This window comes from Delphinus delphis, chromosome 1, assembly GCF_949987515.2.
Source record: "Delphinus delphis chromosome 1, mDelDel1.2, whole genome shotgun sequence".
NCBI lineage: Eukaryota > Metazoa > Chordata > Mammalia > Artiodactyla > Delphinidae > Delphinus > Delphinus delphis.
Window position 1 is genome coordinate 134,580,723 of NC_082683.1, and position 15,257 is coordinate 134,595,979.

The window sequence follows — 15,257 nt, forward strand, 5'->3', positions numbered from 1 at the left end:
AAGACTCGATGGAAATGCCAAGGACAGGAGCAGCTTCTGCAATAATGCCTCAACTGATGGGAACACAGAGTTTTTGTTTACCCAATTTCCCCCTGAATGTGGCTTTTAGAATAACAGAGGAAACAACAAAAAAGTGGGACAGAGTGATGCGAGAAACTTGCTCAAGTCCTACCTCGCCTTTGGTCACAAGCCTAAGAAGTCTTCCCGGGGCAGGGGGAGAGCGACCGCCTGCCGCGGAAGCGCCTGGATCCAGACACTTTCTGACTCCGTGAGAACGGCCCGATTAAACATTTTTATTTTTCATTGCTGTTGAATCTATGTTGAGATTTAAAACACATGGGATCCCCGAGAGACTGTTTCTTAGCCGTTTCAGTCCTCCGCAGGCACCGCCGAAGGCAGCCGCCATTGAGGGTTGCTAAGGCCCGGGGTCCTCGGTTTCTATGACGACAGGCAGGCGTTTGGGAAAAGGTGCGGCTACAAGACGTCTGGCGAGAAGCACAGTTTACAGGTATGGGCTGCAAGTGTCGGTTTCCCATCACTCCTGATGCAGAAACGGTGCGAACTCTGCCCGACCGCGAGTCGGTGGGGCTGCGTGCGCCAGGCGCTGCCTGTGGGGAGGCCGGGACCTCGAGCGAGGGGCGCCTTCAGGTGGTGCCGGTGGTCGGAGGGGTGGGCCGAGCGTGTACTTCCCGACCTGGGCCCAGACTCTGATCCACCCACAGGCTTCTTAGTCGCATCAGAGGACTTTAGAGCCCGGAAGTCTCCTCAAAGAAAACCCATGCTAGATGAATTGTAAACTCCAATTTTAACATAAACAGTTAACGGGTCTCTCTCTCTCATTCTCTCTCTCTTTCTCTCTCTTTCCTGCAGGTCAATGTGGCAGCCCTGCCAAATCCCAGTAATGCCGCTGATTTGTTTCTAGGTTAGCTTTCTGGAGGGCTATTTCAAATTACTAGAGAGTGATAGGAGGCATTGCTTACTATGTCGCTCCCGAAAACTCCCTCAACGTCAACACCTGAGGGCAAAAATGTGAAAATCTCTGCATCCAAGGAAGAGACAGGTAAAGTTCTTCAAGGCATAAATAATCATGGCCATAGTCAGAAATCACAATACGTTCACTATTTTCCTTAATTTGAGATTTCAGGATACTTTAATTAGTTTCGTTTTTCCAATACATTTGTTTCAATAAAATCAAAAGCCATTCCTTTTATAATATTTTTCACTGCTCTGCGTAAGGACTGTGTTTGTAATTTTTTTCAAATGCTAATGAGTTTTATATTGTTGTGAATTCAACCTATTTTAAATACCAATGGTTGTATGAAACAGTACTTTTTTGGGGTATTTGTGTCAGGTTTTAGTAATTATTCTGAATGAAAGTAATTATTTGTATAAGATTTTCATTCATATATAGCTAAATGCAGATCTGTACTGGAATAAGAATCTGCTAGTCACTTCCCTGGCGGTCCAGTGGTTAAGACTCCGCGCTTCCATTTCAGGGGGCTCGGGTTCGATCCCTGGTCTGGGAACTAAGATCCTGCATGCCAAAAAAAAAAAAAAAAAAGAATCTGCTAGACTCATTCCTACCCCTCATTCTGTTAAAGCTTCCTCCAACTCACCTACATCTTGTTTTTAGGGGATATTCTGCTAAAGTCCCACCTAACTTTTTTTTTTTCCTTATTTCCTCCGATATTCTGACTCCATCCCAAACTTTCAAGAGATAGACTTTTGGTAATGTGAACTTCAGAGGTTTTGATGGTGATCAAAGCATGATACATCCTTACAGAAATTAACAAACCATTCTATGTGAGGGGCATAGATTAGTTGAGAGTTCTTTAAGAAGATTGACAACCTACCCCTCCTTGCTGACTGTATAGGAGACTTTTTCCTATATTAGGCCTACTCCCCTACCTTTATAACTCCTCTGCCCTAGTCAAACTGAGTAGAACACTCTTTATACTGAGTTTTACTGCACTAATTTGCTCAGATTATTCTACTCTCTTCATTTCTAAGGATCCCAATTCTACATTTAAATCCAACTCAGATAGCTTTCACTCTATAAATATTCCAATTTAATTTTCACCTTTGAACTTATATAGAAAAAATTACTAAATAATTTGACAGTTTTGAGGAGAGGAGATTTCTTTTGTCATTTTCACATCAAAGGGAAAATAGACATTCCCATCATCTTCATGCTATCTCGGTTAGTTGATCAAGCGAAGTGAGTTTAATTTTCAACTTTGAATTTGGAATAATGGAGGTTCATCTTTGTACCTGAGTTTTTGAACTCATGTCTGATGTAAGTGTGAGTAGGGCAGACAATATGAGTTCCTTTTTCTTGACCAGTTGACTTTCAGTGTTTTAAATATTGCTGCTATTCTTGGCAACCGGAAGCAATGTTTCTCTCTGTTAGCAACATATATATGGGATTGATGAGGTAGCCTGGGAATCTCTAATTAACTCTCAAAAAAACTACAGTAAGCTTTTCTTTCCCATTATTTTCTTAGGACTTCCTAAACTAAGGGAGAAAAAAAGTCTGGTGGATCCGTCGAAACCCCTTCCTACTTCCCTTCAGAATGAGTTCATCCCTCAGGAAGTTCTACTTTCTCTGACCTATACAGCCAATGCTGGTCCTTGTCCTGAAAACTTACTGCCTCCTAAGAAAATTAAAACCCCAAAGGTGTGTATATACATATATAAAGTACTTGGGAACATTTATCTTTTGGTATCCGGTTCATTAAGTATTTATTTAGCATATGTTATGTAATCCAGATTGTCTTAAGAATATTTTAAAATTAATTTCCTAGATTGAAAACTAAACTCTTTTGCATATTTTCAAGGAAATACTTGAGTATTTCCATTAACCTGTTTTTATGTGATTTACCTAAATGATCATTACTACTCTTAGTCTTGATATTTTTCTTTCACTATTGAATTGTCCTAGTTTCAGTCTTTCTCCTTGGTATTAAATAAGAATTCTGCTCTCTCTTTTTCCATAGAATATTCAAATGCCTTTAATGTAAATACTCAAAAATGATTAAGAATAGATTTCACTTGACTAGAGCGCCCTCTGCTGTGTATTCATGTTTTTCTTTTTCCCAGGGTACTCTTCCACGCCCTGTTGACCACGTTTGGCATAACCCTATTCGAAGAAATAAGTTCAAATATCTGATTGACCATCCCGTTTCCCTAACGGGAGCTGGAAGGTAAAGAAGGAAGATAGTTGGGTAGATGCAGATGAATAGAATCATTATCTCATTTTGTATGATTTCCTTGGGAGGAGCAGAATCGGAAAAATTGTAAAATCATAGAATCATCGATTTTAAATCAGAGAATAAAATCATAGAATCAAGATTTCAAAGCTTGAAGTATCTTTTTTTAGAAAAATACATTTATTTATTTTTGGCTGCATTGGATCTCTGTTGCTGTGCACGGGCTTTCTCTAGTTGTGGCGAGCGGGGGCTACTCTTCGTTGCGGTACGTAGGCTTCTCATTGCGGTGGCTTCTCTTGTTGTGGGCTGTAGGCGCATGGGCTTCAGTAGCTGTGGCACACGGGCTCAGTAGTTGTGGCTTGTGGGCTCTAGAGCGCAGGCTCAGTACTTGTGGCGCACAGGCTTAGTTGCTCCGCGGCATGTGGGATCTTCCCAGACCAGGGCTTGAACTGGTGTCCTCTGCTTTGGCAAGCAGATTCTTAACCACTGTGCCACCAGGGAAGCCCGCTTGAAGTATCTTTAATGAACCAGAATACAATCTGAAGAGGACATGGGTCTACCTTTTTGTGTATGATGATTATCAAGAGGATGGCAATACGTGCTGGCTCTGTTGACTTTTCACTTGTTTTAAATTTGCTTTTGCATGCCTTCATGTACTTGTCCCCTTACTCTCCTATTCTTTGTTGTACCCTAGTAGAAGGGAAAATATCAGGCAGAAGACCTTTAGGGCCTCTTTTATTTGCACATCTGAGAAGAGCTAGGTAACATAGCTTCATGACCTGCAAAACCTTGAAAAACAAGTGCTTAATCCCTGCTTTTCCTCAAAGCGAACCCTTAACCTTTACACTGTTTTAGATCAAATCAGCAAATTATATTTGTTGTTTTTATATCATTCCTAAAAATATCCAAAATTACAACATTTTCCCTGTGAAGATTGTAATCTGCTAATTTTCTGTGTATGGTTAATTTATCAATTTACTCCCTCCAAAAAAAAATTTACTCCCTCCATGCTCCTTACTGAAATATCACTTAATAGTAAGTTTACAGTTACTAATACTTGGGTAGGTTATTTAGTCTTTCTGAGTTCCATTTTCTCACTTGTAAAAAGGGAATAATAGACTTGCTCCATTTTGTGTACCTTCCAGGGATATAGAAAGCCCAAATGAGATAATGAATGCAAGAGCACTTGTAAAACTATACACTGCTATGTAAATATAAGGTGTTATTACTCAGCTATGTCTCAGTGCTAGAAAAAGTGGTAGAAATTTAGGCTCTTCATTCCTGTGTCCTGGGGCTTTGGTGTCATAAGTATTGGTACTTTATTTTATGCCATCAGACCATGGCTATAATTATTACTATATAATAATTAGTAGTTATGAGATGTTTGAAGTACTTTGAAAAAACAATTAGCTATATCTGAATGCAGCAATAAACTGACATTAAAGTTTTAATGTCAAATGACATCTGAGTTGGAACTTTTTAAAATGTGAAGATCTGTAGTGTGATAGACAGGATAATGACCTCCCTGAAATGTCCTCACTGCAGTCCTTGGAACCTGTGGATACGTACCTTACATGGCAAAAGGTACCTTACATGGCAAAAGTTACCTTGATTTGGCATTGGCAAGAGACAAGAGGAGGGTGACTGTAAAATTAATAAGTGTTAGTGACAGATATTGAGGACAAAGGATGGGATGGAATCAATTATGGATGCTGAGATTTTTGATGAGTAGAGTGGTGCTGCTAACTGACAGAATTAGTGAATATAGAAGGGTGAAAAGTGAGAATGAAGGAGAATTATTCAGTCATATCTAGAGGTAACAAATATGATAAGGTGAGATTTGATAGCATTGCCAAGGGAGAAAGTATAGGGAGAGCACAGAAGGATGAGGACAGGACGTTGTGGAGCATTTCCATTTGGTAGGCAGGAGGTCACAGAGATGTTCAAGAAGGGGTAGGTAGGATGAGAGAACCAGGAGAGTCCAGTCATACAGAGGACAGAGGAGAGGAGAGTGTTTTTAAGAAGAGAGGTGATCAACCCTGGAAAATATTCCAGGAAAATAGTGGAAGATGAGAACTGATGACTTAGCTGTAGAAAGTCATCCTCAGCTTTCTGGAGAATGATTTCCCAACTGCAGGGAAATTTTAAGAAGTCTGATGTTTAGCAGAAAGTGAGAGATAGATAGATCAAGGTAACTTGACAACAATGTATGGTCAAGGGAAGATTTTTAGAAGGGGAGAAGACTTGAGTTATAGACCAGGGGGAATGTTCCAAGAGAGAAGGAAATACACAGAAATTAGGATTGATGGAATGAGGTCCCCAAGGATGTGGGCAAAGATGAAATGAAGGACTTAAGTGGAGGAAATAATCCTGGGGAAGAGAATATATCTTAACATGAGGCTGAAGGAAAGGCGAATGAGAAATTTGACCTGGAGAAGAGGAAGAGTGCGGGGGGGAAAACCCTAATGCCTCAGCCTTCTTAGTAAAGTATGAGGTAAGGAGACCAGTTTTGTGTCCCTTTGTATCCACTAGAAGGATGTGTGTGGACTTTACCCACTCTTATCCAGTAGCCAGACAAAATTTATTTTGTAAATATATTTTTCTTATCTTTTAGGGATATTTCTTTTCTGTACGATGTTAAATATGTTAAAGGAGAGACTAGGGAGAGCACAGTTTGTCCCCCACAAATGGACCGTTCATTACAGTCACGTGATGGTGTCCTTGTGCCTCATAAGGTAAATAAAGTATTTGACAAATAATTTCCTCTCCCTCTCTCTACTTAAAAAAAAAATTTCCCCCAAATATAAAGCCATGTCATACTATAACAACCTGCATTGTTTATGTTTTCATAGCACTTTCTAATTATTTCTAGAAAAGGGCATTTAGTGGGAGATGATCAAACATATCTTATTTTAAGCCATTTTCCAAACTACAGTTATTTACTTTAATCTGGATAATACAGTGTAGGAGACTAGATTTTTTTTAAAAGAAACCAACAGTTTAAAGTTGTAGAATTCTTGAAAGTAACACAACATTGTAAATCAACTGTACTTCAATTTTAAAAAAGGCAGAAAAAAGAATTGTAGAATTCTTATTTTTGGCTTGTTGCTAAGGTAAATTTTACATTCCTATTGAATTTTAAAGTCAATAGATTTTTGTGTAATTAATACTAAAACCAAGATTGTTCTTTAATTCATGGCTAATTTTTAATTTTATTTATTTTTAACATTTATTTTTGGCTGCGTTGGGTCTTCGTTGCTGTGCGTGGGCTTTCTCTAGTTGCAGTGAGCGGGGGCCACTCTTTGTTGTGGTGCATGGGCTTCTTATTGCGGTAGCTTCTCTTGTTGTGGAGCACGGACTCTAGGTGCGCGGGCTTCAGTCTTCATGGCACATGGGCTCAGTATTTGTGGCTTGTGGGCTCTAGAGCACAGGCTCAGTAGTTGTGGCGCACGGGCTTAGCTGCTCGGTGGCATGTGACATCTTCCTGGACCAGGGGTCGAACCCACGTCCCCTGCATTGGCAGGCGGATTCTTAACCACTGAGCCACAAGGGAAACCCCTTGGCTAATTTTTTAATTTGTGCTCTGCTAAAAGTTTATTACTCCTTGCCATGACCCATATTACTAATATTGTTATTTCTCTGATCAAAATCTCTTAATAAATAGTATCCCTTTGGTATAGAAATTAGGATTTGTGAAACTCAATTTTTTTCATCTGCTTGTTTTCATTCTTGTTGTTCTTTCTTTCTTTTTAAGCCAAAGAAACTAACAGATACTTTGATTCCTGAAGAATTTCATATTGTGTCAAATACAGGAGTTTCAGGTTTGGAGTGTTATGATGAGTGAGTACTGTGGTATATACTGAATATCTGACAAGTTGAACTGTTTCCTACTTCCCAGACATAGAGGAACCTGAGCAGTTCACTCATGTTCCCAAGCAATATCTACACTGAAGTGAGTAAACATCTGGCTTACCATCCTAATACAATTTAAGAAAGGTATCAAAAACTAATGAAAAAAGTCTTACTTAAAAGAGTTTGAAGCAACAAGAATTTACTGTATAGCACGGGGAACTGTGCTATTACAAGATATTGAATATCTTGTAATAACCTATAATGGAAAAAAATCTGAAAAAATATATAACTGAATCATTTTGCTGTATACCTAAAACTAACATAATATTGTAGATCAGTTATATTTCAATTTAAAAAGAGAGTTTGAGATTTTAGTTTAGATTAAATCGTTCTCTGTCTTTTCCTACTGTTTAATTTTGAATTAAAAAAAAAATAGATCTTTGTTCTGAACGCTTGCTGTGCCTCTTTGGGAATGGTTTTGAGCAATGACAAAGGAAAGTAGCCCTCTAAGTTGGAATCTGTAATGCACACTCTAGGGCTTAGCTCCAGACTTCAGACTAGTCATTTCAAGTTTTCTTTGATTTCTGCTAATGGAATTGAAAATGGGATCTTGCTTTTATTTTCTGAAACAACACTTGAATGTTTCATAGTTTAAAAAACTAGAACTTCGGATTAGGTTTTATAGTAAAATACTCAGAAGCTGTCACTCTTTTTACCTTATCCAATACGTATGTTAAATGGCATTTCCTTATGATGGTGGGTTTCAGAACAATATTTTGCCAAAGGGAACTAAACGGAACTCATTTTTTGGGTAACTTTTAATTCTTATATAATTTCAAAATTATAAAAAAGTTACAAAAATGGGACAGGGAACTCCTGTATACCCTCTATCCTGACTCACTGAGTGTTTACATTTTGCCTTATTTGCTTTAATACACACACACACACACACACACACACACACACACACACACTTAAACTATTCAAGAGTAAGTTGGAGTCCCTCATGACCCTTTGCCACCAAATACTTTAGTGTGTATTTCCTTGTAACCCACTATTTATAGATCTTTTTGATGACTTTTTTAGCTCCATCATTCTTGTATATATTAGTTGCCATTTTACAATATAGACTCATAGATTTCTGTTTTTTTCAGTGAGTTATAATTCTTTGCTATCATTGATGTTCAAATTTTTCCTGATTTTGCTAATGCCAGATCCTTTGAGCTGGCTCTTGTGTTCTTTAGGCATGTCCCCATCATTCTTTGAATGTTCTCTTATTTTCTGGCTCAATAAGATTTTCAGGTTCATCTTGTATTTCCCAGCTCCAGCTTTGGAGTGAGCTGTGAGTCACTTCTCCACGGAGTACTGTTTGCCTTTTAGTGTAGAAGCGTTCTTAGAAACCAAGATCTGGGTGCTAGATGTACTCATTGCTCCTGGGGTATCATTGCTTCTAGTCCCTCTCACATACTCATTTTTGAAACGTTTTTGAGTCTTTATATTCCCTGAATATTTTTCACTAATCTAAATTCTGAAAGTGGACCTTATTAACCAACTGTGTTCCAGTAGGGGGCAGAACCAAAGGAAGTGTTTTTTAACTAGGGGAAGAAAAAAGATATATAAATAATAATGAATTTGAAGAATTACCATGAGATTCTCATTGTGATACCCATTTAGGTATAAGCAAGTACTTCCAGAGGACAGATAAATATGCTGGGCATCAGGATGCTTGGCTTCTAGTTTCAGCTCTGCTTATTAATTTTATAACCTGTTTAGTCACTTAACTTTGTTGACTTCAGTGGTCTTAAAACATTCTTCCACCTTTGAAATGTCATTTTTCTTAATGAATCAAAGAAATTTTTGTATTGTGATACACTGAGGAATGTGATTAAAGCTCTTTCACTTAAAATTTTTTAAAATGTGATAAGTATCATTATATCTGTGTCTGTAGATGTCTAAGGCTATTTAAGTATCCTCTTGTGTGTAAAACGATGGACCTTTCTGATTGTCTCCAAGCTTCTCAATTCTGTGAGGTCTTAAGTTTTTCATGTCTTGTTATGTGATAAATAGGCCAGACAGTTTTCTTACAATAATATTTACCTGTCTTATTTATTGCAGCAAATATACTACTCTCCTCACAGATAGTGAAAATAGACTATTGCTCTTCCCATCCATGTAAGTATTGTTTATTTTTGAGAGTGTTTCTAAGAAGGAATAACTATATACACATATTCTTCTTTTTACTGGTACTTTATTACACAAAAATATTAAAATTACTGCAGAAAGCCAAGACAATAATTGCCTACAATTCTATCATTTGATCAGTGTTTTCATTTGTCCAACTGCATATTGATTTTTTTTTTTTTTTTTTTTTTTTTGTGGTACGCGGACCTCTCACTGTTGTGGCCTCTCCCGTTGTGGAGCACAGGCTCCGGACGCGCAGGCCCAGTGACCATGGCTCACGGGCCCAGCTGCTCCGCAGCATGTGGGATCCTCCTGGACGGGGGCACAAACCCACGTCCCCTGCATCGGCAGGTGGACTCTCAACCACTGCGCCACCAGGGAAGCCCTGCATATTGTTTTTTTACATATTTATAATAATATCAAAGTGCTAAAAACACTTTTTTTTTTACCATTTTAAATGGTTTTTTTGGGGTTTGTTTTTAAATTTTATTTTATTGTGGTAAGAATACTTAACATGAGATCTATCCTCTTAATAAAATTTTAAGTGTGCAATACAATATTGTAATTATAGGCACAGTATTGTACAGCAGAACTGTAGAACCTTGCATAACTGAAATATTATGCCCATTGATGAGCAGCTTTCCATTTCCTTCTCCCCTCAGCCCCTGCAAACCACCATTCCACTTTCTGATTCTATGAGTTTGACTATTTTAGATACCCCATGTAAGTGGAATCACACAGTATTTGTTTTTCTGTGACTGGCTTATTTCACTTAGCATAATGTCCTCTAGGGACATTCATGTTGTTGCATATTGCAGAATTTCCTTCTTTTTTTAAGGCTGAACAATATTCCAGTATGTATGTATGTATGTATGTATGTGTGTGTGTGTATACATATATATATATGTATACACACACACCACATTTCCTTTATCCATTCATCAATGGATCAAGGGTTGTTTCCACATCTTGGCTGTTGTGAATAGTGCTTCAGTGAACTTGGGAGTGTTAATGTCTCTTCAAGATCCTTTTTTTTTTTTTTTTCTTTTGGCCACACCATGCGGCATGCAGTATCATAGTCCCCTGCAGGGATCAAATCCGTGCCCCCTGCAGTGGAAGCATGGATTCTTAACCCCTGGATATCTGGGGAAGTCCCTCTCTTCAAGATCCTGATTTCAAGTGGGATTGCTGGATCATATTTTAAATACTTTTATATTCTAAATATAACCATTAGTGTTTCTCCACTTTGCTATAAGCTTCTTTTCTTTTCTTTTCTTTTTTTTTTTTTTTTAGGCTTCTTTTCTTATCTATCCCTTGTCCCTTTTCTTTTATATTGTGAAGTAGCGGATCTTAGCAGCTTGGTGTTTATTACTCCACATTTTTCTGTGTTCTTACAATCTTACACAATAGGGGTATAGAGTTTTTTTGGGAGGTGGAACATTATTTTCTTTTATGAAAAAGAGGATCATACTATTTGCATTTTTGTTGGTTTTTGTTTTGTTTTGTTTTTGTATTTTGTTTTACTGTATTATTGATATCCCACTAGATTAGTATTGTACATATAGGTATAACGCTTTAAAATACCATTAATATTCCATAGTATGTACATTTTCTTTATACATGTTATGTTCCTTTTGCCATCTGAGCATGACCTATTGTAACATTAATTATATATGTCTGCCATCTTAATCTTTTAGGAAACCTAATAAAAGAGTAGAAGTGATCCAGCTGAATGATGTGATGGATGCTATGCTAGAGAGGGCTGGTGTGGAAAATCAGGCATATACAGGGCCAACCAAGGTAATTACAAAGATCAATGTAAACCAGTGGTTAAGAGCATGCACTCTGGAGGTAGAATGCCTGGATTGGACTCCTGACCCTGCCGTTTATTAGCTGACGACCTTGGGCAGGTCATTTAATGTATTTGTACCTTGATTTCCTCATCTGTAAATTACAGATAATAATATTATTTACCTCATAGGGTTGTTGTAGAGATTAAATGACATAATGAATGTAGATTGCTTAGGACAGTGCTTGGCATGTGGTAAACATTGTATAATTAATTTTTAGTCATTATTATTGTATTTAATTGAATATAAGGCACCACTGATTATAAGACCCTTATTATTTTATGTACCACTAAAAACATTGCCAATTAAACCATGCTTTCTTATCACTTATAATTTTTATTTTGCACCTAATGAAAGAGCTCTTTCAGTCTTACATAGATACAGATGTTTTTCTTTATGGGGCTATTTCTCTTTTGTTTTATAAGTTTTTATTTTTATAGAATTTGAAACTTATAGACAAGGTCAATATAAGGCACTCCTGTAACCTTTACCCAGGTTTGGTAATTGTTTACACTGTGCCCTATTGGCTTTGTCATTCTCTTTCCCTCTCTGTGTATCTCTATGTGTATGGTTTTTTTCTGAACCATTTTAGAGTAAGCTGGCAACATCATGCCTCTTTATCACCAAACATTTTAGGGTATGTTTCCTATAAATAAGGACAATCTCATATATCCATAATATAGTTATCAAAATCAGGAAATTTAACATTGATATGATAGTATTATCTAATATAGTTCATATTCAAGTTTCAAATTTTATTAATTGTCCCTGTAATGGCTTTTATAGCTATTTTCCCCTCCATTTTGGGATCCTAGGATCACACAGTGCTTTTAGTGGTCATGTTCCTTTAGACAGCTATAATCTGAAACCGTTCTTTGTTTTTCTTGACCTCAATATCTATAGAATGTTCCTTAATTTTGGTTTGTCTGATGTGTACTTATTCAATTCAGGTTTTGTATTTTTGGCAGGTATAACATAGTGGTGATATTGTGACTTTCTCAGTGCATCATATAAAAAGGTGCATGATTAGACATAGATTTTTTTTAATATATCATTTTTTATATATGTTTATAAAGGAACATGTAAGTGAACAAATTAATCAAGGTGTTTCTAAAACTTATTCACATTGAGTGCTTACCTCCTAAGATGTTTTTTACTGGCAAGACTGTAATAAATACTGATTATCTTACTTATCTTTTGCCAGATGCACAAACTATTTCATATCTTGAAGAAGGAACAGACCATTTATAATATAGTATTTCATGAACTTATTCGACAAGTCAGTGTGGACTGTGCAGATAGAGGAGAACTACTATCCAAAATCAGGTTAGAGCTGTTATTGGAGTACCCCAGTTTCCTCCTGAATTTTATATTAGAATTATATTTATATCTGCTTTTAAGAAAATCACAGGGCTTCCCTGGTGGCGCAGTGGTTGAGAGTCCGCCTGCCAATGCAGGGGACACGGGTTCGTGTCCCAGTCCGGGAGGATCCCACATGCCGCAGAGCGGCTGGGCCCGTGAGCCATGGCCACTGAGCCTGCGCGTCTGGAGCCTGTGCTCCGCAAAGGGAGAGGCCACAACAGTGAGAGGCCCACATACCGCAAAAAAAAAAAAAAAAAAAGAAAATCACAAAAGTAATTTCTCTATTGATAATAAGGGACCTAAGTGCATTTCTATTATATTTTCTATAGTAAAAATATATTAGTTGAGAACTTCCTTAAGGTGATTTCTGTTGGGATGTTTGGCACCATATTCTTTTATGATTGGGAGTGAAGTGCTACATGGAAAAGTAGAAACAGTATAGATTCTGGAGACAGACCAGTCTGATTTTAAATCATCATCTAGGTGTGTGACCTTGGTAAAAGTCTACCCCTTAGTTTGCTTATTTGTAAATGAAGACAATAACTATGTAAAAATTTTTCTTTTTTAAAAAAAATTAATTTAATTACTTAGTTAATTTTTGGCTGCATCGGGTCTTCATTGCTATGCACGGGCTTTTTCTCTAGTTGTGGTGAGTGGGGCCTACTCGTCATTGTGGTGTGTGGGCTTCTCACTGCGGTGGCTTCCCTTGTTGTGGAGCACAGGCTCTAGGCACACAGGCTTCAGTAGTTGTGGCACGTGGGCTCAGTAGTTGTGGCTCGTGGGCTCTAGAGCACAGGCTCAGTAGTTGTGGCGCACGGGCTTAGCTGCTCGGTGGCATGTGACATCTTCCTGGACCAGGGGTCGAACCCACGTCCCCTGCATTGACAGGTGGATTCTTAACCACTGTGCCACCAGGGAAGTCCCACTATGTGAAAATTTTCCATTCTTAAATGATATTTACTGAGTTTCTACTCTGTGTCAGGCATTAAGATGCTTCATAGAATAATGCAAGCACAGAAGTAGGCGCTCAATACGATAATTATTATAGATGATGATGATAACTATTATTACTATAATTCTTTTCCTTATGACTATGGCACTTTCCAAAAGCAGAAAGGAATATAGTAGAATTAGAATACTGGGTTCAAATTACACATCTGTAGCTTCCTTGCCATGAAACCATAGGCAAATTATTAGATTTCTCTGAATATCTGTTTCTCCTGAATGGGAATTAATAATATGAACTTGCCCTATTAGCCACTATCTGATTTGTGGAAACAGAGTCTGCCTATCTGACAGTGCTGAGAAACTAGGAGCAAAGCCATTAATAGGAGACTGGTCAAGAATAGATACTAAGGGGTAAGTTGTTGGAACACCATCAAGAGCTTCAGAATGCCCAATTAGAATGAGGATAGGGGCAACTAAAGGCTCAGTTGTCACTCTAAGAACAAAGCCAGGAGAGATAGATGAGGAATCATTGCAGAGGAAGTAGATAACTAACTGTATCCAAACCTTCCTTTAATGAGGAATTGGTGTGAGTGGGACTCTTCCAGCTGATTTCAGGAGTTAGCTTCTAGGGGCCAAAATAGGGTGGGGCCCTATTCCAGGAAGTCTAGACAGAAAGAGATAGGCAGGCAAGTCAAAGCCAAATTTCTTTAAGAAAAATTGAGCCAGACACTAGGGAGACAAAAATACTAACTCTAAAGTGCCAGAGTTAGGATCAGAATAGGGTTTCAAAGCTAAGGTTTTAGAATGGGGTAGAGTTGGAGTTTAAGAATACACAGTACGTGGGGATAAGCAATGAGGTTTCAGGGTGGTTGCTGCAAACATTCATGATGTGTTTGTGAAATGGTGAAACATTCAGTAGGTCCAGAATGATCTATTGTCCGGCATTTTGTTGTGTTAGGAGCTCTTTGAAGGTCTAGGGCCTACCTTCAATGAGGAAGACTTCTGTTGTCCTGAGCCTGGTATCTTCTAAAGTCCTCCCTGTTTCACAGGATTGTTGTGAGGATCCAGTAGCTGTCCCCAATAAATGGTAACGCCATGCATGCCCTGGAAATACTCTATATCAGCCCCATTTGCTTGTCACTATAGTTTTCTGCTCTGTCTTTTTTTTTTTTCTGGCTGCATTGGGTCTTTGTTGCTGTGCCCAGGCTTTCTCTAGTTGAGGAGAGCAGGGGCTACTCTTTGTTGTGGTGCACAGACTTTTCATTGCAGTGGCTTCTCTTGTTGCAGAGCACGGGCTCTAGGCACACAGGCTTCAGTAGTTGTGACTCTCATGCTCTAGAGCGCAGGCTCAGTAGTTGTGGCACATGGGCTTAGTTGCTCCATGGCATGTGGGATCTTCCTGGACCAGGGATTGAACACATGTCCCCTGCATTGGCAGGCAGATTCTTATCCACTGCACCACTAGGGAAGTCCCTGCTCTGTGTCTTTCTGATCAGCTTGTGTGTGTCTCTGCTTTTCATGCGACTGTCTCTTAGGCCTGTTACTGTAGAAGGAGGGTTTCATATGAAACAGAGGTTCATAATAACCATTTTTTATAGAGGGAAGAATGACAGATTGGTTATAAGCTGAATAAGACTCAGATTACACAGAAATAGGGCTACTGCAGTAATTATTTTTGGTTGACACTATAAATATCTTTGGATGCAGGCATCTGACATTTTTCAGTTATTGTTATTTTCATTTTTTCCAATATTTTATTAAGGGAATTTCCAAATACCCATATAAAATTTGAAAGAATTTTACTGTAAGCACACATATATCTAGATTCTGCCGTTAATATTATACTGTTCTCACT

At 38.1% G+C, this 15,257-nt stretch overlaps 1 protein-coding gene across 1 annotated transcript in view; it reads left to right on the top strand.

Moving 5' to 3' along the window:
* The first annotated feature begins 456 nt into the window (after positions 1-456).
* The window catches only part of AXDND1 (axonemal dynein light chain domain containing 1), a 65,570-nt gene continuing 50,769 nt past the window's right edge, over positions 457-15,257 (top strand). Inside the window, exons 1-9 of the mRNA XM_060034769.1 lie at positions 457-508; positions 871-1,060; positions 2,505-2,677; positions 3,100-3,203; positions 5,824-5,944; positions 6,964-7,049; positions 9,177-9,233; positions 10,940-11,042; positions 12,297-12,418. Of these exons, the coding sequence (XP_059890752.1) occupies positions 982-1,060; positions 2,505-2,677; positions 3,100-3,203; positions 5,824-5,944; positions 6,964-7,049; positions 9,177-9,233; positions 10,940-11,042; positions 12,297-12,418 (845 nt within the window). The 5' untranslated portion in view covers positions 457-508; positions 871-981. The remainder of the gene's footprint in view (positions 509-870; positions 1,061-2,504; positions 2,678-3,099; positions 3,204-5,823; positions 5,945-6,963; positions 7,050-9,176; positions 9,234-10,939; positions 11,043-12,296; positions 12,419-15,257) is intronic.